General features: G+C 39.5%; 1 protein-coding gene across 1 annotated transcript; it reads left to right on the top strand.

Moving 5' to 3' along the window:
- Window positions 1-18,148: 18,148 nt before the first annotated feature.
- LOC110696982 lies at window positions 18,149-20,683 on the top strand. Its single transcript, XM_021874314.1, has 3 exons — window positions 18,149-18,337; window positions 18,425-19,636; window positions 19,784-20,683. Exons 1-3 carry the CDS (start codon window positions 18,149-18,151, stop codon window positions 20,681-20,683), a joined length of 2,301 nt encoding a protein of 766 aa, XP_021730006.1.
- The last annotated feature ends 863 nt before the right edge of the window (window positions 20,684-21,546 follow it).

Raw genomic sequence — 21,546 nt, 5'->3', positions numbered from 1 at the left:
GTCGATTTTAAATAATAAAAGACGAGACACGCAAAATAATAATAAATCAACAATATTCCCGAAAATACCCTAGCATCGGAGTGCCCCAAGCATCCGTATGCTAGGGGCAAGACGAGCCAGCGCACCGTGCTGCAGCCACGGCTAGGCACAGCAGCAGCCGCGCCGCACCACGCAGCAGCCGCAGCCGCACCATGCCACAGCAGCAGCCGAACACAGCAACAGCTGGTGCGGGCCAGATGCGGGCTGGGCACGGGCCGGGCTCGGGCTTGGCTCGTGGCTTGGCTCGGGCCATAGGGCCGTGTATAAGGGGAAGGTTGAGAGCAAGTGGGTTGCCATGTGGCACAAGGTGAGGGAGAGAGTGGGAGCAAGTTTGGTCCCCATCTCCAAGTGGTCCTCACCTACTCTCTCATGTATGCTTGACACTTGTTGATTTATTACTAGTTTGCTTAATAATTTTATTTTAGCTTTAAAATAAAATGAGAAAATCTCTTTGTCCCACATTGATGGGAGAGATTTTCATACTCCATCATTCCCTATAAATACCCAACTTTGGGCATAGGAAATAATGCTTGAGTGGGAGTTAAAAAGAGCATTCCATAATATTGGAAAAACTCTTAAACTCATATAACACTCGGGTTTTGGTCGGACCTCGCTAACCCCAGGTAGTAGACCTTAAAGTTGTGTTCGCCCTTTTGCGGGTGGATACCGTTAGAGGCGCGGCGCTTGACGTGCTCGTAGCTTTCAAGTAAGAGCCCCGATTTTTTGGCGAAGCTTGCTTCGAGGGTAAGATTCGTTATCTTTTCTTAGTAATTATTTATTTATGATTTATGATTTTAATTATTGCGAGTGGTTCCTTGGGTCAGGGTTTGTTTCCGCGGTGAGTCGGACTCACCAAACCCCAACAGCGGTATCGGAGCCCCGCTCGTTATTTTTATAATCATGTTTTTCAAGGTTTATTTTGGCTTAATTTTCTGGTTTAAGTTGCTAATTAGATTAGTAGCTCGGTTTTTTATTTTTTAATCCCGTTTTTAATGTCGATTTTGGCCCAGAACCCAGATTTTCGCCCAAGACTAGTGAATTTTGGGTGAAAACGTGTTCTGGAAAGGTTTTTATCCCCTTAGGGGACTGTGATTTTAGCCAAATTTTGACCAGAAATACCTTTTTCGAGGGGTTTTTCGTTTTTGACGAAAAATTTTTAGTCTTTTCTAACCTTGAAATTAATGGCATAAATTGTTGATTATATGGTTGATTATTTGCATTATTTTCTGCAATTTTATGTCCCCTTAAAGCACACTTAATTGGTAGTATTTGATGCTTAAAGGTTGATTTATTTTCACATAATTGCAAACTAATCGCTTTTTAGTGTGAAAGTTTTAATTTTGAGGCTTCCATAAGTGTTAAAGATTCAATCTTTATTTGTGATAAGTGATTGAAACTTTAAAAACCACTAAATTCCATGTTATTTTGTGTTAAACTTTGATGTTTTAATCATTTTGAGTTGATTGGAAACATAAAGTTTCGATTTTGTGATAGAAATTTGGTTATCTTCATGTTAGAAGATATAATTTTCAAGGATTCACAAAATTTAGTTGTTGGAATTTTCATTTGAACATTAAATTCATATTTTTCCAACTTCCCTTTACTTTGTCAAATTCTCTAGTTTAATTTAAATTGATTAAATTGAAAGTGAGAAATTGCCTCAATTTTATGTTGCACCAACCTAAACCAATTTAATTAAGAATGGTTCTTGGAATTATTTTGGTTATTTGCAATTTGAAAATTTATTAAGTTAGACTTGTTTAAAATTTTATTTTCCTCTCTAAATTAGTTCTAAAATTAATTTAGAATTAATTATTGTTGTCACGCGAAAATGGATCAAATCCTGAGGTTGTGGCACGCAAAACGAGGCATTGCATCACCGCCTTACTTGCGGCCACACGCGCGGCAGCAGCCACGCAAGGCAGCAGCACACTTTCGCGCGGTGTTATTTCAGTCCTAGTTGTGAAAGACATTCCTCAAATTTCCTACGTGTAAAATCCTATGTTTTTACTCATTACGGATGGTCTTTCCAATGAGATCTTTTTTATGCATATGACAATAATGTTACTCAAAATTACGCACATGAAATACTTAGAACTTTTCGAGTCTCATCCACTCATTCTAAATCATTGCCGAAACAAATTCGGGAATTAAAATAGAAATCCTCCCCTGTGGAGTCGCCAAAAACTGTAGGGAATAATTTCAAGCTTTAAAAATCCCACTAGCTCGAACCCCACTGTAATCATACACTAAAGTACGATGGCGTCCAAAAGGGAAGAAGATAGAGCAAAAGAGTTGCCAACAAGTTTTTTAGGAACATGTAAACCATTCATAGGATGAAGGTTACACCGCTTAACGATCCAAGAGATCGTCAACTCCATAAGGTCATGAACCAAATAAGGGTTCGGGGATGAAGGTACAAATCCAACCTAAAAGAGATTGAACCTGCCCTAATAGTAGGGCTCTACTTTATTCTGGTCGTATTCATGTGCGCTTTCTGATTAACATGCAATCAATAGGTTTAACCTTAAACCTGTTTATCTATGTTGGTTGAATTTAATGCACAAATAAACTATTATTGGCGATCACTTCAATTATAATCATATTAACCTAACAAGATTATTAATTATCTTATTAAGAGTGATTACAAGTACCAATTCCCTTTAACATGCATAAAAGGTGTGATCAAGCAATAATAATAAATAAGCATCAAGCAACATAATAAATAATCATAATCATGACAATAAAAATATAATCATCATCAAAATAATAATAATCATAATATTCATAATCAACATAAATTATAATCATTATAATCACAATCATATTCATGTTAATATTAAAGCATAATAAAAATAGCAAGATCCTAGGTAGCATGTCACTAAGCAATAAAAATCAAATCTTTAACCCTAACATGATACTAAAAATCATAAATATTAGGAAGAACATAGGAAGCATCGCAACAATCATATTTAATATTAAAATTACCCTAGACATGATACTAGGAATATCATAATAACAATATAAACATGATCTCTACATCATAACATCAATAAAAACCATTAAAGTACTTACTTTGATGCCTCGTACCTTTTTCTAATAACAAAATACACACGTTAGTAACTTCAAGGAAAATAATAAACAAACAATTAAATTAAATAATTGAATTAGAGATTTGGGACCAAACCCTCAAATTTTAAACCTTTCACGTCTAGGGCGAAGGCAACTTCGAATATGGCTAGGTGTTTCTAGATCTTGTGAATGCAGAATTTGTATGAAAAAGCAAAGGATGGAATGTTTTGAAAGAGATGAATGATTTAGAGAATGCTAAATAATTAATGATTGTTGATGATTGAAAACGATTGGTGAGAATTGGTGAATGATAGATCTAGATGATGAATCCAAACGAAGTTTTTTACGATATTTTATAGAGAAAATCAGCCAAACAAGATAAATTAACAAAGCAGAGTCTGACGCTCAGAAAACAGGGCTGGCGCCAATCCTGGCTAGCTGGCGCCAGGCACCACCACTAGCGCCAGGCGCCAAGGCCTGGGGTTAGGCGCCAAGCCTGATGCCAACGCGTTTTCGAAAATCCGATAAGTTTACCGTACTGGAGGATAAAATAATATAATTTCCTCAAAAATGCTATTTGATTTTGATTAAAAACTCTGAAAAGTCAACAAAAGTCAATTTATCAATGCTAATTGGATTAGGAATGGAAAGAACCTTCTAGAAGATTCTAGAAGACTAAAACCATTCCTAATTGCATTAGGAATGATAAATCATATTAGGCCCTCCCTAGATCATTGGGTCGTACATAAAGCTCAAACCGGGCCCAGTTTGGTAAATTGGCCATAACTTCCTCAATATTCATCGGAATTGGGCTTATAATATATCGTTGGAAAGGTCTTTGCAAGCCCCATCCAACTAATCTACTATTGGACCCATATCATGGACCAACGAAACTGGATTGGCTGTTTTCTTAAAATAAGTTTTCAAAAACAGAGAGAAGAGAAAAGAAAATAAAACTTTTCGCAACACTAGACCTTTCCACACTTTCGTTTCATTCGATTATGATTCGACGTGAAAGGTACTCATCACTGGGTTTGGTTTTGGGGAGACACAAATGGGTGTCTACACCCATCCAAATAGCAAAAGAATTTATGATTGGCTAACCTCTCAAGCATTTGGTCAATAAAGGGAAGAGGGAAGTGATCCTTTTTAGTGGCGATATTTAATCTAAGATAGTCTATGCACATACGCCACCCTGTTACAGTTCTGGTGGGAATTAATTCATTCTTTTCATTTGTAATCACAGTCATCCCACCTTTCTTTGGCACTACCTGCACAGGACTTACCCACTTGGAGTCAGAATTAGGATAGATAATACCTGCATCAAGTAATTTCATCACCTCCTTCTTGACTACTTCCTGCATGTTAGGATTTAATCTTCGTTGGGGTTGAATGCAGGGTTTGTAATTTTCCTCTAGATGTATCCTGTGCGTACAAAAGTCAGGGCTAATACCCTTGAGATCATCAATACTGTACCATATAGCCTTCTTATGGGTTTTGATAACCCCTAGAAGTTGGGAAGATTGTAGGTCAATAAGTGCAGTACTGATGATCACGTGGTGTAGTTCTGTTCATGTAGAAAAACATACTTTAAATGAGAAGGGAGAGGTTTTAGTTCAGGTTTCTTGACCTCTGCAGGTTTTGATTCCTGAACTAAATTTACTACCTTCATTGATTCCTTGGGGCTTACTTTTTAAAAAAGAGCCTTTTCAATATCCTGTACCTCATTACCCCAAACACTTGCATTGTCGATAGATGAATTCCCGCAGAGAACTTCCTCTAAGGGATCCTTCGCAAGAACCTTTGGCAAGCTATCATCACAAATATCATCCATTATATCAATTATATCAATATAGCAACAATTTTCCTCTAGCATAGGCCCTTTCAAAACATTCCCTAAATTGAAAGTAACATTATCGTCACCTATAGAAAGGGTTAGTTTACCATTTTAACATCAATAATCGCTCCTGCAGTATGGAGGAAAGGCCTACCTAATATAATGGGTATTTGTGTGTCCTCCGCCATGTCTAAAAACAACAAAATCCACAGGAATAAAAAAATTTACCAACTCTGACAGGTACGTCCTCTAAAATACCTAAGGGTATTTTACCGAACGATCTTCCATTTGCAAAGTTATATTAGAAACTTTTAATTCTCCCATATTAAGTTTAGCATAGACAGACGATGGCATGACACTGACACAAGCACCCAAATCACACAAAGCTTTATCAATAAAAACATTCCAATATGACAAGGGTTAGAAAACTACCGGGATCTTTTAATTTAGGAGGGGAATTTGTTTTGCCAATAAAGCGCTACACTCCTCTGTGAAAAGCTAACAGTTTCTACTACATTAAAGGCCCTTTTCCTAGTCAGAATGTCTTTCATAAATTTAGCATAAGCAGGAACTTGAGTGAATTAAGTCAGTAAAAGTAACTATTTACCTGCAGGTTTTTCACCACCTCTAAAAACTTACCGAATTGTTTATCAAGCTTACTCTTCAGTTGTCTATTAGGGAATGGAAGCTTGATAACTGGGCTTTGCACATCTCCTCCCTTATCCAGCGATTACCCTGCACAGAAACATTAGTAGGGTTAGTATCTATTTGTAGCTCTGCAGGGCTAGCAGGATTAGCGTTTGGTATAGAGGAATCTAGATCAGGAACTGGTCTATCTTCCTTTGGCATAGGAGGTCCATCATAATGTGAACCACTCCGTAGAGTGATTGCATTGGCATGATCTGTAGGATGGATAGGTTGTGATGGTAGAGCTCCTATTGACGGGATTGTAGGGTAGATGAAAGTTGTGCAATTTGATTGTCCATGATTTTATTATGGGCTAGGATAGAATCAATTTGCGCATCCCTACTCTCCATGTGCTTTTGCATATTGGCAAGTATTGCTCTAATTTCTGTCATGGCAGGCGTCGGAAGATGATGAAGGTGATGCTTGGCTTTTCTGGCCGAATTAGGATGATAATATTTTTGTTGTGGTGGGTTTGATGTTGTGGTTGTTGTGGAGGTGGAGGATTTTGTACATTGGTGCTCCGGTACGAAAGATAAGGATGATTTTTATAACCGAAATTGTAGGAATTGGAATAGGGGTTATTCTGCCTATAGGTTTGAAAGGCATTAACTTGTTCCATAGAGCTCCTACAATCTTGATCCCAATGACCTACAATTCCACAATTTTCACAAAAAGCTTCATGGTTAGAAACAGCAGAAACATTAGCTACAGAGTTAGGAGCAGCAGTAAGATTATCTAATTTTTGACAAATAGATGTTAATTGAGCTTGCAAAAAGGATACGAAATTGACACTATGTTTTCCTTTATTTGCAAACCCTCTCGGATTCCCATATTGGGAATTGTGTATTGCCATGTCTTTGATAACCTGTCCTGCATCGTCCACATTTAAATTCATGAACCTCCCACTAGCTGCCGAATCTAGCACTGATCTAGAAGAATTTCCAAGTCCATTATAGAATGCTTGGATCAATTGCCATTGTGCTAGATTGTGGGGGGGGGGGGGCACTCTCTCTGTAGATCCTTGAACCTCTCCCAAGCCTCATATAACGTTTCGTCGGCTTCTGAGCGAAGTTCTGAATAGCACTCCTTAGCACCGATGTTCTCTCTGCAGAATAGTATTTATTATAGAAATTCAAAGCAAGAGTTTCCCAGTCAGTAATATCAAGTGCAGTTCTATTCAAACCATTAAACCATAATTTATCTTTGCCACATAATGAAAAAGGAAAAAGAATCTCCCTGATTTGGTCTTGCGTGACCCCGACTTGTCTAATGGTGTTACAATATTGGCAGAAAATCTGCGATGTGAAGATTAGGATCTTCACCCTTAGCTCCGCTGAACTGCTTCCTCTCTATCATAGTGATAAATTGGGCTTGATCTAAAATTGAACTCCATCTAGAGCCGGAGTGGGAGTAAGGTGCGGGAAATCTGTGAGCTTCGGTTGCGAGTAGTCACTGAGTTTCTTTTGGGTCGTCATCTCTGATTCTGAATCTGAAGGAATATATGTGTCACTAGAATCAGAGGGAGGATCTCTTCGACTGTTGTCCTCCTCAGAACCCGCCAGAATTAGTCTATAGAGTTTCCTTTGCCTATGAAAAGAACGCTCGATCTCAGGGTCGAAAGGGATGTAACCTGATCTGGAACACCTAGGCATAAACAAAGAACTAAAGACAAATATGAGAATTGCCTCAAAGAACTAACGTTCTCTAAGGCAAAAAGGGGATAATCTAGACTACAAAAATATAATCAGAAAACAAAAATAAAACTGTTTCCCCGGCAACGGCGCCAAATTTGACAGGGTAAAGTCGTATCCCCTAATCAAAAATAATTACCTAAATCCTCTAACTAAAGTAGATAGGCAAGTAGGGTCGAATCCACAGAGAAACGAGTCTTTCTATTCCTAATTAATTAATATAATCTAGATTATAAAGTAACCAAAATATAATAATCGAAGGAAACTTAACTACTAAGAGTAAAAGTGGGAAAGAATAAAAGTAGGAGAAGAAACAATAAACAAAAGGCCTAGGGCGTAGGTTCACCAATAAATAATTTTCCAGGGTAAAACATAATAATCAATCATCAATGCATACATTAATCAGATCATAAAGGGCTTTTGCTACGTATTACAATCACACAATTAATTTACCGGTATTAAATCTCATCTCTCGAATCTCGACTTAACCATTTATAAATTAACATGCCTATTGAAACTAGACCTAAACATCAATTCTCATCTGTCGAATCTCGAATCAATATTGTTAAACTCATGCATAAAATATCTGCGCAAATCTAGTCACAGAGCATTAAATCAATCAATAGGAAATTAATCTAGCATTGATAATTAACAACAATAAATTACCCCTTCATATTATTCATGGATCCCCACAAACCCTAGAAATAAAACTACTCACAAATCATCATGACTAAACTAATTAAATAAATAAATAAAAGCATAATCAAGAAAGAAAATAGAATAACTGAAATTAAAAGGGAAGAAATTGTTACCAAAAAGAAATCTGGAATTAAAGGAAAAATTAAGAACAAAAGTTGAGAGAGAATTTAAGAAAGAGAAAAAATACTAAATAGAGAGATAAAGTCTAAGAAAGAAGGTAATCAAAAATTCCGTACAAAATCGTACTTAAACATCTTCTAAAACAAGAATTAAAACTAAACTTAATCAGGTCTTCTAAAAAACGCGCACCCGATCGGGCGAAGGGCCGCCCGATCGCGCGCGCCTTTTTCTTCGCGTTCCTCCAAGCAGCATCGCCCGATCGTGCTAGATGCTCGCACGATCGGGCGCGCCTTAGCATGCACAGCACTATGGTCTTGCGGCACCCGATCGGGCTAGAGGTTGCCCGATCGGGTCCTTGCTCCCCTTTGAGGCTTGGACTTCGATTGGGTTAGATTTCTCGGCCCAATCCGGATTTCCTCCTCGGGTCTTGAATACTTGGTCCAAATGCCTCGGGATCCCAATTACCGAGCCCTTAATCACCGGCTCTCACCGATCCTGGGCTCCAAAAGTGGTCGTGTCCTTCTAGCTTCCGTAGTTGATCCATAAAGCCCGGGAAAATGCTCCAAGAGTGCAATTTCCTGTAAAATACAACTAAAACTACGAAAACACTAGAACACACAAATTAGTAATAAAAGTGGCCCAAAAAAGCCAAAAAACACTACTAATAACGACCAAGGCATAGGGGTAAAACACTATATAAAATGGACATGTCAAGGCGCTACAGTTAAAACCTGGCGCCAATCTTTGTTTGCTGGCGCCAAATTCTGCCAATACCGAGCCAGAAATATGCGTTCTAATTTCGACCAGTTTTTTGCATTGTTTGCTCGATCCTACTTCCTGATAGAGTTTTTCTTACTTTTTTGAAACCCATATGTGTTCTACATATGGACATAACCCTCTGGGAATTCATGCTCCATCTACCTGATTGAACGCTCTGAGCAACAAAGGGTACATCCGAGATTGTTGAATTCACCAAACCATGGAAGCGAGTTTTTTCTAAAACTCGCGGTGTCCCATCCACTCGCGCCAACCCTTCACGATTAGGCTTCCGCGCGGGGCATCCGGACAATTAACCGTGGACCCTCTATTGACTAAACCATATCCCGAACTTTAGAGAACTAGAGCCATGGTTAGGTTGCAAACTCATTGCATCATATCGTGCCTACTTGACTAATTGTGCATTATTTGTTATGCATATACTATGTTTTCTTAACCGTTTGTTTGACTTATGTTGAGATTAAATAAATTAATGGCTTAAAGAACTTTTCCTAATTAATTAATTAATTAATTTGAGTAAATAAAGTCTAATATTTTTATCAGAATTGACCTAGTACGACTTTAGGCATACCCTTGTTGATTAATAACACCGAAAACAGTCTCAGATTGAAGCTCCAGTGATGGCGCCAAAATATGAACTCTAGCCCCACTCTGTGGAGTGTGGCGCCTAGCGACAGCTCTGTCGTCTGGCGCTACACTACAAAGAGAGGCTCCAGTCCTGTCGTTTTGACGACAGTTCGGATTATTGATTGAGTCAATCATCTAGTGTCTAATTAACTAGTTTGCTAATTAATTCGGTTAAATTTCGTTGTCAATAATACTTTGTAACGTCATTAATTGAGTTTAGGCACTAAGTCCCATAGTCTTACACAAGACTCCAAATAGGGGTGAAAGTTCGGTTTTCGGTTTGGTTTTTTGCCCAAACCGAAACCAAACCACCAAATTTCGGTTTCTTGATTTTGCAAACCACACCGCACCACTTTAGCTTTGAAACCGAACCAAACCAAACCACCTAAATTTCGGTTTTCCTAAAAAAAACCAAACCGCACCGAATTTTCCTCTCAAGCATCCTAAACATCACATTTTGCAAAAAAACCGAACCAAACCACACCAATTAAAATTGAACCAAACCAAACCATACAAACATCCCACCTAAAACCCACCTACCACCCACCCTAACCTACCAAAAAACACCGAAACTACCACCACTAACCACCCACAACAATGCCCACTAACCACCACTAACCACCCATAGAAACTATCACCACTACCACCCACAACAACCACCAAAAACCACCTTATCACCACCCCTAACCCAGATCCGCACCCACCACAACCCACAACCCACCTTATTTCACCACCCTTCATCCTTTCCACCCAAACACTAACCCTAGATCGACCCACAACTACCTATCACCACCGCAATTCAATCTACACGGCTACGCCACCATAAAAAATAAAGTAGGAAAAAAAATTCAAATCAAATTAAAATTAAGAAAAAGAGGACATACCTCACATTCCACCGAAAAAACCTCGAATTTGGGTTTTAAAGGTCAAGTTCGACCATGAAAACACTAGATCTAGTGTTTTCATGGATGAATTTGACATGAAAAACCTTAGCTACTCAGTTGATGGCTTAATAACGTTGTAAATAAACTTATTCGCTGTGGGCTGGTGGGGAAAAGAGGAGAACAGAGTGATGGAGAAGAGATCAAAGAGGAGAAAGAAAGGACGGAGTTGAGAAGAGGAAAGGAGGGAGAGGAAGAACTAAGATTCTGAGAAGAGAAGAGAGGAGAGAAAGGGCGGAGAGGTGAGATCAGGAGAAGAAGAGGAAGTGAGGGATTAGGGTTTTTTTTTTTTCCTTTATATACTTAGGGTAAAAGTGTTGGGCTAGGGGGCTTTTGGGCCTGAAATTTCGGTTCTGTTCGGTTTTGTTCGGTTTTTCGGTTTTTCAATTTCTAAAACCGAAACCAAACCGAAAACCGAAATATTTTTTTTTTCAAAACCAAACCGAACCACTTTCGAAAAAAAACCGAACCATATTTCTTATTCGGTTCGGTTTTCGGTTTGGTTCGGTTTTAACCCAAATTTGTTTCACCCCTAACTCCAAACATGTCACTTACACTTTAACGCACACACCAATACACACACTTTGACCATGTCTAAGAGAGTCTTGTATGCGCGTTTTTTCCGTCATTTTTTAGGGGGGTAAGTCGGATATTAATCCTCCAATTTAAAAACTATACTTAGTTCCCTAAAAATATATACATTATTTTTGCCAAAAATATGCACCCATTTTTTAATTTTTAATTTTTCCTCTTTAAAAACCGTAAAGTCAAGGTCGATTTGACTCAAGTAATTAAAACGCAAAATGGTTTAAATTACAGCGCATGGTCAAGAAAGGAAGAACGGTTAATCAAAGACAACCTTTTCGTACAAGTCCAACTTTTCGACAAACCCATAGCTTGTAAGAGGAAATCTAGGACAGTAATGGCAACACAAGAAGAAGTCAATGAGCTTAGGAACCAACAAGTTACCGTGACTGAGGCACTAAAGCTCCTAACGCTTAAGATTGATGATCCCGTGAAACAACAACAGATGGACCTCATGCAAGAGAGTCTAAGCAAGCTATCTAGCGACTACAAGTTTCAAGGGATTAGTTCACAAGGGGTCTCGGTGGAAAAAGATCTTCTTCCGCAGAAGTTCAATGCCAACGACATCCCGAAATTCAAAGAAACCGATAAGAAGGTATTAAGGGTATCGATAAGAAGGTTTTCCCCTCTCTGTTCTCACTATCTCTCGAGACCGTTTGCCAACAATGGTTCTTTTCTCTCAAGAAATAAAAGACCTCCACCTGGGAGTCCTTAGCAAATGCTTTCGTTGAAATCGAAGGCTTCACCTCTTTCTGACCATAGGGAGCTTGAAATCCTCAAGAAGAAAGAAATCGAAGGCTTCACCTCTTTCTTTAACGAATGGAGAGAAACCTCAGCTAAGATGATCGAGGTGCCGAGTGAAAAAGAGTTTGTAAGGTTGTTCATTAAAAACCTTCAAGATAAATATTCCAAGCATCTCAAGTATCAAAACAATCTCCATACCTTCAAGGCCGTCTACGACATTGGAATCTATATTGAAGACGACCTGGCTAATTTAAAAGCTGCCAACAATAACTCCAACAGTGGCTGGAAAGGCAAGAAGAACGACAATCCTTCTTCTTCCAAAACCACCCACTCAAACAACGTTAGCACTTTTAACCTAGGGGAAGTCCTTGCTATGAATAATCAAGGACAAAAGAAACCATTTAGGAGGAACTTTACTCCTATTGGCATGAGTTATGACACCGGCATTCGATCGATTAAATGCAAAAGGTCTTATAACTCCTATTGGACCATTTGGGGACCCACCACTCAAAATGAGGTCGGCTAATTGGAACCCTAATGCACACTGCAAGTATCACCAAGGTAAGGGCCATCTCACCGAAAATTGTTGGAAGCTTAAGGAAGTTATCCAAGACTTAATCGACAACAACAAGCTGACGCTGCCCCCTTCCAGTAAGAAGCCAAGTATTGATAATGCACCTCTCGCTCATGCCTTGGCTATCTCTAATGAGGAAAACGAGGTTGACCCATCGTCTCTCATTAAACCTGTCAAAGAAATCCATGCCATCAAAGAAGAGGAGGAGATCTTCTTCGACGCCATGGATAGCCTTCCAGAACCGGCAAGTAAAGAAGACATACAATCACTCACACTTTCTATGATGGAAGGATCGCATTTGCTACATGAAACTCTCAAGGCAATAAAGGAACTTCAGCAGAAATATGACGAAGTTCCACCCTCGAAAAGTAAACCCAAGAGAGAATTCACACCCATGGGAACGACCTATGAGGCAAAGCATTTTCCTCTACAAGTCACCGAAAATCCCAAGAAGAGTAATAGACTCTGCATTCCAAATGGGATCCCATATGTACAAATGTTCGAAATGCTCTCCGAGAGTGGCGAGATCAAACCTCTCGAACCGAGACCATTCAAATCATTGAAAAGGACAGATAGATATTATTGTCAGTATCATCAATCAGGGGGTCACACTATCGAAAACTGTTTTTAAATTTAAGGATTTAATTCAGAAAATGATTGATGAAAAGAAACTAGTCCAAGTTCCACAAGAAGAGATGCAAGTATTAATGGAGTTTGGGACAGTGATGAAGAAGACGTCTACTTTAAAGACATAGTAGGATCTCCACCTTCCGTGTCATACGCCATGGATGACTTTTGGGCTAAAGAAGATTCATCGATAGACGTCCTCACAAGATCCGGGAGAATGAAACCTCCTGTTTCAACACAACCCATGCCAACCACATCGCAAGTTCCCATACCTATCATTGAAGACAATGATATCGTCAAGCAATTTAAGAAAACAAAAGTTGAACGTATGGAAACTTTTGGCGACATCTCAAGAACATAGGTTGGCTGTAATGAATGCCTTGGACAAAATAGGGATAGATTCTGAAACCACTCCTGAGGGGTTGGCTAACTTCCTAACGAGTGATCTTCCAAGTCCAATCAATTTGATCACCTTTTCTGACAAGGATTTACCTCTAGAAGGTGACAAACATTACAAGGCATTAAACCTCACAGTACTTTGCAAGAGAATGAACGTCCCTATGGCTCTTGTAGACAATGGATCGGCCATCAACGTTTGTCCACTTAGAACTGCGAGGATGCTGGCGTAAGGGATGAAGATTTAACTCCGTCAACACAAGGAATAAGGGCCTACGACATCACTCGTCGTCAAGCTCTTGGTAAAATTACCATGAATATAACGGCGGGAGCAATAGAACATGCTACTACTTTCCAAGTAGTAGATATTAAAGCTTCATTCATTAAATCGCTGGAGTCACCTGGCCTCCCTAAGTTAGACACTTTCGGACTTGGTTTCGAACCGACTCGGAAAGATCTCAAGCGAGCCAAGGAAAAATCAAAGGCACGTAGAGACGCTCACACTGAAAAGAAAGCAATCCCAATGGATCAATACTCTCTTACACTTAATGGTTAATTTATAAAAGAAGGAGAGGACTATCCATGCCATGAATTTCCCGAGCCATTTGTTGTAAACGACATAAGGCAACCGGGATTTGAGATTTTCTTGGATTGTTATTTCACAGATGAAATCCCAACTCTTGTCCATAAGGAGAAAGCACCCCTGTCCTTTGACTTTAACGTCATGGGATTATTATTTGGGAGAGAAAAGAATGAGCCAAATTACAAAGAGGATAACTCCTCGCTCATTCAAACAGTCCTACGAAGTGAAAGCTTCGATCCCTCGAAACTAATCACTCCAATAGAAGGATCACTACAAGGGTGGCGCAAGACTGTCAAGGTGACAACTCCAAGTGGAAGGAAGATATCTATCACGACAGGGCAAGGACCAATGTTTGAAAAGTCGTCAGAGTCTGAGTCGGAGTCTATCCCTATAGAGTCATCTAGGTCTTTAGTAGTAGCACCTTCCCCTTCTATTTCTTCTCCTAGAATAGTTAGTGATCAAGTCCCTGAGGACATATCACTCTTTGATTTAATGATCTCAGAATACAATAATATTTCTTCTTTTCCTTATTTCTAGTGTTCTTGTCTAATCCAAGATGACGAGCATTGCTTAACTAACAATGAAAAAGACAAAGAACATATTAAAGCAATGGAAACACTCGAAAAGAAAACACCGGTAATTGAAGAAACTGAGACGGTTGATATCTCAAATGATTCAACCAATAAAAGAGAAGTTAAAATCGGATTAACACTAAATGAATAAGAAAGAACCGATTTAATTAACTTACTTAAAGAATTTATCGATGTATTTGCTTGGTCACACGAGGATATGCCAGGCATTAATAGAGAAATAGCTCAACACACTATACCACTAATTCTAGGAATGAAACCCGTAAAACAAAAGTTACGTCGAACGAAACCCGACGTAGCTCTTAAAATAAAAGAAGAAGTCCAAAAACAAATAACTGCAGGTTTCATCAAGGTATCTAAATAACCCGAATGGGTCGCCAACGTCGTCCCAGTTCCAAAAAAAGATGGAAAGGTAAGAATGTGTGTCGACTATCGAGATCTAAATAAGGCAAGTCCAAAGGACGACTTCCCTTTACCACACATCGATATTCTGGTAGATAACACAGCAAATCAAGTGCTTCTCTCATTCATGGACGGATACGCAGGTTACAATCAGATTCTCATGGCAAAAGAAGACATGGAGAAAACAACCTTTATAACACCATGGGGCACTTACTGCTACACGGTAATGCCATTCGAGTTGAAAAACGCGGGTGCTACTTACCAACATGCAGCAACTGCCTTACTCCATGACATAATGCATAAAGAGGTCAAAGTATATGTCGAAAACATGATTGTAAAATCAAAAGACCGTCCAGGCCATCAAGTAGCCTTAAGGAAATTCTTCGAGAGGCTAAGAAAATATAATATGAGGTTGAACCCCTCTAAGTGTGCTTTTGGAGTCACCTCAGGCAAGCTTTTGGGTTATGTCATAAGCTCTAGAGGAATAGAGATAGACTTAACCAAGATCAAAGCAATCATGTCAATGCCACCGCCCAAAACCGAAAAAACAGATTCGAGGATTTATTGGCCGATTGCAATACATAAGTAGGTTCATATCAAAGTTAACGACGATATGTGAACCAATCTTCAAAAAGCTCAAGAAGAATCTACCAGTGATATGGGATGACGAGTGTCAAAAAGCCTTTGAAAAGATCAAAGCCTATCTCGCAAATCCTCTCGTATTAGCACCAGCACTTCTCGGAATACCTCTTAGGTTGTATTTGACAGTCACCAAAGAGACAATGGGAGCTATGCTAGCACAAGAAGTAGAAGGCAAAGAAAACGCAATCCACTATCTAAGTAAGTAAATGCTCGAATATGAAGCACGTTACACACCACTTGAGAAATTGTGCCTCGCCTTGGTGTGGGCCACAACCAAGCTAAGACATTACATGCTAGTGCATACCGTCTTCGTAGTCTCCCGATTAGATCCACTCAAGTATCTATTCGAGAAATCTACACTCAATGGACGCATATCGAGATGGATAGTCAATTTAGCCCAGTTTGACGTAAGGCTTATGCCGCAAAACGCTATCAAAGGATCTGTGGTGTCAGACTTTCTAGCAGACTTTCCAATAGAAGACTTGACGCCAATACAAGACAATGAATTTCCAAATGAAGACTTAATGGTTAATGAAGATGATACTTGGACCTTGTACTTCAACGGAGCCTCAAACCAAAAGGGATGTGGCGTTGGAGTATTACTTGTGTCACCTAAAGAAGAGCATGTCACAATATCCATAAAGCTTGACTTCGACGTTACCAACAACGCTGCTGAATACGAAGCATGCGTGGTAGGCCTTGAAACAGCTTTGGCATTGGGAGTAAAAAAGTTAAGGATATTCGGAGACTCTTCATTAATCAGCAATCAAATATCTAAAAGGTGGAAAGTAAGGAGTGAAAGTCTAGCCCCTTACCAAACCTATCTGGAAACTCTTACTGATCAGTTAGAGAAGATAGAATACTTATGATAAGCCTTCTTATCATGGGTTGAGAGAAGCATTTTAGGGTGTGTTTTGATGCTTTATATGTACTTTTGTTAGCTTTTGTGAGTTTTGGGCTGTGATCTCACTTATGTGCAAAAGGCGGGATTTATGAGTATAAGTGAGTGAGTGAGCTCGGGAACCAATGAAGAGTTATGTAAGAAGGATGGACCTTGGCTCGTGATTTGAGAGTTGTGATGGAGCATGGAAGAGCAAGGAAGAAAGCTTGAGGAAAAGGTGAAGCAAAGCAAGAAGAAGAAGCAAGGAAAGAAGGCAAAAACAGCAGGAACCGCTGCCAGGGCCGCTGGCAGCTGGCCAGAGCCGCTGGCAGCGGGTATACCAGAGTGAGGGGCTGCCAGAGCAGCTGCCAGCGGGTCCAGAGCAGCTGGCAGCGGCTCTGGCAGAAATTCGGGCTGTTTTGGTTAATTTTCAGCAATTTGGCTTTGTTTTGGCTCGTGTTTTGGATATTATTTTATTATTATTATTGTGTTATGTTATTAAAATATAGAAACATATAAATAGCTTAGTTTTAATTAAGTTTTAAGTTAGAATTAGGAGAATTAATTTAGAGAGAAGTAAAAGTTTTCTAGGGTTCTTGGCAAATTTCAGAAATCTTTGTTTTTGAATTAGAATCCATGGAAGCTTAATCTTCCGGATTCTTGGTTAAAGATTGAAGCTTTTGGCTACGAATTGTGAGATTTCTCTTCTCTTTATTATTATCTATTGAATGTTTATTATTCCTTTGAATTATTTCATGATTTGCTTTAATCAATTGCTAGGTTAGAATTGTTAGATTTGCTTGCACTAATTAATCTTTCCAAAGTAGCAACTTTGGGTTATGAATGCATGCTTTTGATTGATAACTTAAAGAGGGAATAATATTATTGAAGAAATTAGACCGCTTGTGTTAATTTATTCAATCCTTGTTGATTTCTCCGTTTATGTTCTTCTTGTGGATGATTTAGGGCGCTTGTCTTAAATTATACATTAGAAAGGGTTAGAAAGGAGCGCTTTGCTATTTCTAACTAGCTTATGAGAATTTAGAATTTAGAATTCTACAACAAGGTGTTCAATAGTGTTTGATTGAAGAGGCTTCTATGATCAATTTGTATGTTCAATTGTGGATTTCGCATAACCAAGACCGTTCTTCTCATTGATTACCTATTCATTACGTTCGTTGTTCTTACTTAGTTCATTTATCATCATTGCTCGTGAAAATCCCCCTCGTTACTTAGGTTACTACCGTCCTAGAGTATTTCCACTTAGGTTTCCAGTTATTAGTCCCTTTTTCCCTGTGGATTCGAACTTGACTTCCCTAACTACGTTTATTTGCAGTTAGCTTAGTTGTGATATTTTTGGTTGCATACGACTGAGGCACACCAAATTTTGGCGCCGTTGCCGGGGAATTAAAGCGTTACTTTTTAATTGTTTATCTTAGTAGAATTTATTTTAGGACTGTTCTTAGCTATCTTTCTTTGTTTGTTCGCTAGGGTATGATAAGTACCCGTTCTGCTAACAAAGAAGTTTTGCAGTTTGATCCAGAAATTGAAAGGAATATTTCCAGGTTGCGAAAAGAGGCAAGAACAACCCCCAGTGAATCAACATACTCCTTCAATATTCAAGAAGAAGAGGAGATGGCTGACAATCGAACTCTAAGGGAACTCACAGCTCCCAACTTGAACCAACAACCGTTGTGCATTGCATACCAGCAGTTGGAGGAAGGTTCTAATGTTGAGATCAAATCCGGTCTAATTCATCTATTGTCGGCATTCCATGGCATGAAAGGCGAAGATCCGAATAAACATCTGGCAGAATTTCATGTGGTTTGCACTAGCATGAAACCGATGAGGATGACTGATGAACAAATTCAGTTGAGAGCATTTCCTTTTTCTCTCAAAGATGCAGCAAAGGATTGGTTTTACTATCTTCCCCCAGGTAGCATAACAACTTGGGCAGATTTAAAGAAGTGTTTCCTTGAGAAGTACTACCCAGCCACTATTTCTGCAAGCCTTAAGAAAGCTATCAGCAATGTGGATCGGAAGGAAGATGAATCCTTGTATGAGTATTGGGAGAGATTTAAGAGATTGTGTGCTAGTTGTCCTTACCATGGGTATTCAGATCAAGACCTCATCCTATACTTATATGGAGGTCTAACTGATGATGACTTGAGGATGGTGAATGCAGCAAGTGGTGGAGGGCTAGTGAATAAGACTCCAGGAGATGCAACTAGGTTGATTGCAGAGCTAGCAGAAAATTCTAGGCAATTCAGTCAGAGAACTCCCACGCGCCGGGTGAATTTAGCAAATTCGAATACAACTGAGTTAGAGAGTCAAGTAGCTTATTTGACTTCTATGATGCGTGAGTTCATGGTGAACTCAAGGAATCCACGGCAACTGAATGCTTGTGGTTTATGCACCTCCATGGGACATCCCACTGATGCATGTCCTCAATTACAAGAGGAGCAGAATGAGCAGGCCAACGCCTTAGGTTTTCAAGGGCAAGGTCCGCAGAGAAGATATGATCCCTTTTCAAATACCTACAACCCAGGATGGAGAGATCATCCAAATTTGAGATATGGGAATTCCCAAGGAAACCAACAACATCAGCATGCTCAAGGTCAACAACAGTTTCAGCAATATAGGGCACCGTTCCTAACACCTCAAGGCCAAAGCTCTAATTCAGGTAATATGTCAACTGAAGAAATGATTAGATCACTAACTTCTAATGTTTCTACCATGCAGCAGAATATGATGCAGTTTCAACAAGAAACCAGATCAAGTATTCAAAACCTGGAGAATCAAGTCAGTCAAATCTCAAGTGCAGTAAGCCGACTTGAAGCTAAGGACTCTGGAAAGCTTCCATCCCAAACGGAGCTGAACCCTAAGCAACAAGTTAATGCAATAACATTGAGAAGTGGCAAAAAGTTGCAAGAAACTGTAGTTGCACCTAAGAAGGCTAAAGACTTGATTGGAGTTGAGGAGGAGGAAGTAGAACAAGAAACTAAGGCGAATCCGCCAACCTTTACCTCTTATGAGCCTGTGCCACCTTTCCCAGAAGCCTTGCAAGATACTCGAAGGTATGAGAAAGACAAGGATATTTATGAGACTTTCAGCAAATGTGAGGTAAATATGCCCCTCTTGAATGTGATTAAAAGTGTTCCTCGTTTTGCTAAGTTTATGAAGGAACTGTGTACGATCAAGAGAAAGCACAGGTTGGGAGGAAAAGAAAAAGTGAAGGTGAGTGCTCATGTTTCTGCAGTTTTCCAAAAGAAACTCCCAGAAAAATGTGGTGATCCTGGTATGTTTACTATTCCTGTTACAATAGGAGACACCACATTACACCGAGCCATGTTGGACCTAGGTGCATCAATCAATGTCATTCCCTACTCCCTGTTTAAATCTTTAGAACTTGGGCCTTTGCATGAAACTGGGGTAGTAATTCAGTTAGCTGATAGGTCCAATGTATATCCTAAGGGGGTAGTAGAAGATGTACTTGTTAAGGTTGATGGATTGATCTTTCCTGCTGACTTTTACGTCCTTGACATGGAACATGACAAACAAGCAGCCCCCATCCTGTTAGGAAGACCTTTCTTAAAGACTGCTAAGACAAAAATCGATGTGTCTACCGGTTCTTTGACTATGGAGGTTGATGGGAAAGCAATTGTGTATAACATTTATGATACCATAAAGTATCCTGTTCATACTCATTCTTTATATTCTATAAATGTTGTCGATCCAATATTGTATGATGTTTCTAACATTGATCATGGGGATGAGCTCCTCACACCTATTACTAATGTTGTGTCTGGTGATTGCTTGGATTCTTCTATACCTACTAATGTGCAGGTGAAGGTGGCGGAATTGAATGAACAGTCCAAGCTTCCACCTATACCACTAGGGGCAACACCCACCCCGTCATCATTTCCGGGCAAGAAATTATCCCAGGTATACCACAAAGCAAAGAATAAGGTGTGGCATGACAAGATGAGCTCCCGTTGGAAGGGTCCAATTCAAGTTGACAAGGTCTATCCGCATGGAGCGGTAGAAATTCGGAGTTTAGAGACCAACAACATGTTCAAAGTGAATGGAAAAAGGCTCAAACCATACTACGAAGGGTTCAAGGTCGAGAATTTGGAGAACATCGATCTCTACGAGCCATCAATTAATTAACGAAGTTTCATGAGTTGTGTCGAGCCAACGACGTAAACAAAGGCGCTAATCGGGAGGCAACCCGAAAACTCTTCCCCGTTTTCATTTATTTTAGTTTTTATTGTTTTTGTTTTGATGTACCAAGTGCTTTTGGTGGATTTATGTAGGAGGATGCTTTGGGAGTACGTATTGTGAGCAAAAACAGAGCAAAACAGGTAAAAACAGGCTTTGGGAGGCAGCCCCTGCAGGAGCCGCTGGTAGCGGGCTGGCAGCTGCTCTGTAGCCGCTACCAGCGGCTCTCCAAGCAGCCAAAAAATCCCAAAGTTCTGCCCCAGCCGCTGGCACCGGGTCTGGTGCCGCTGCCAGCGGGTGTCCTTCAGAAAAAAAAAGAAAAAAAAAATAATAAAATAAAATAAAATAAATTTGCAGCAGCCGCTGCCAGCGGGTCTTCCAGCAACATTCACCCTAAATTCCTTCTTAAGCCGCTGGCAGCGGGCCCCAAGCCGCTACCAGCGGCATTCCCTGCATACCTGAATTTTGCCCTTTTAAACCCTTTTTCTTCAATCCTACAATCCAATTCATTCTAGTCTTTATCCAAAACCCAATTAATCACTTCCCTCTATCCCTTAGAAAGTATTCTTTATCCAAAACAACCCATTTGCCCCATTTTCAATCCAAAATTCAGAAATTTAAAAACCCCTCGTCTAACCTCTTTTCCCTCAATTTCAAGTCCAATTAAACCTTAACATTGTTTCAATTTCTAAATTCTAAACTTGAAATTTGAGGAATTGTGTGAACCTTGGTGTTTGGAGGTTTGGTGGGTTGCTCATTGTATTTTGAAAGAGGAGGTGAGATTTGTGCAATTCGTTCTTGTGCAATGGGAA

The sequence above is a fragment of the Chenopodium quinoa genome, unplaced genomic scaffold (genome assembly GCF_001683475.1).
Source record: "Chenopodium quinoa cultivar QQ74 unplaced genomic scaffold, ASM168347v1, whole genome shotgun sequence".
NCBI classification, from domain to species: domain Eukaryota; kingdom Viridiplantae; phylum Streptophyta; class Magnoliopsida; order Caryophyllales; family Amaranthaceae; genus Chenopodium; species Chenopodium quinoa.
This window is presented reverse-complemented; position numbering and strand designations above follow the sequence as displayed.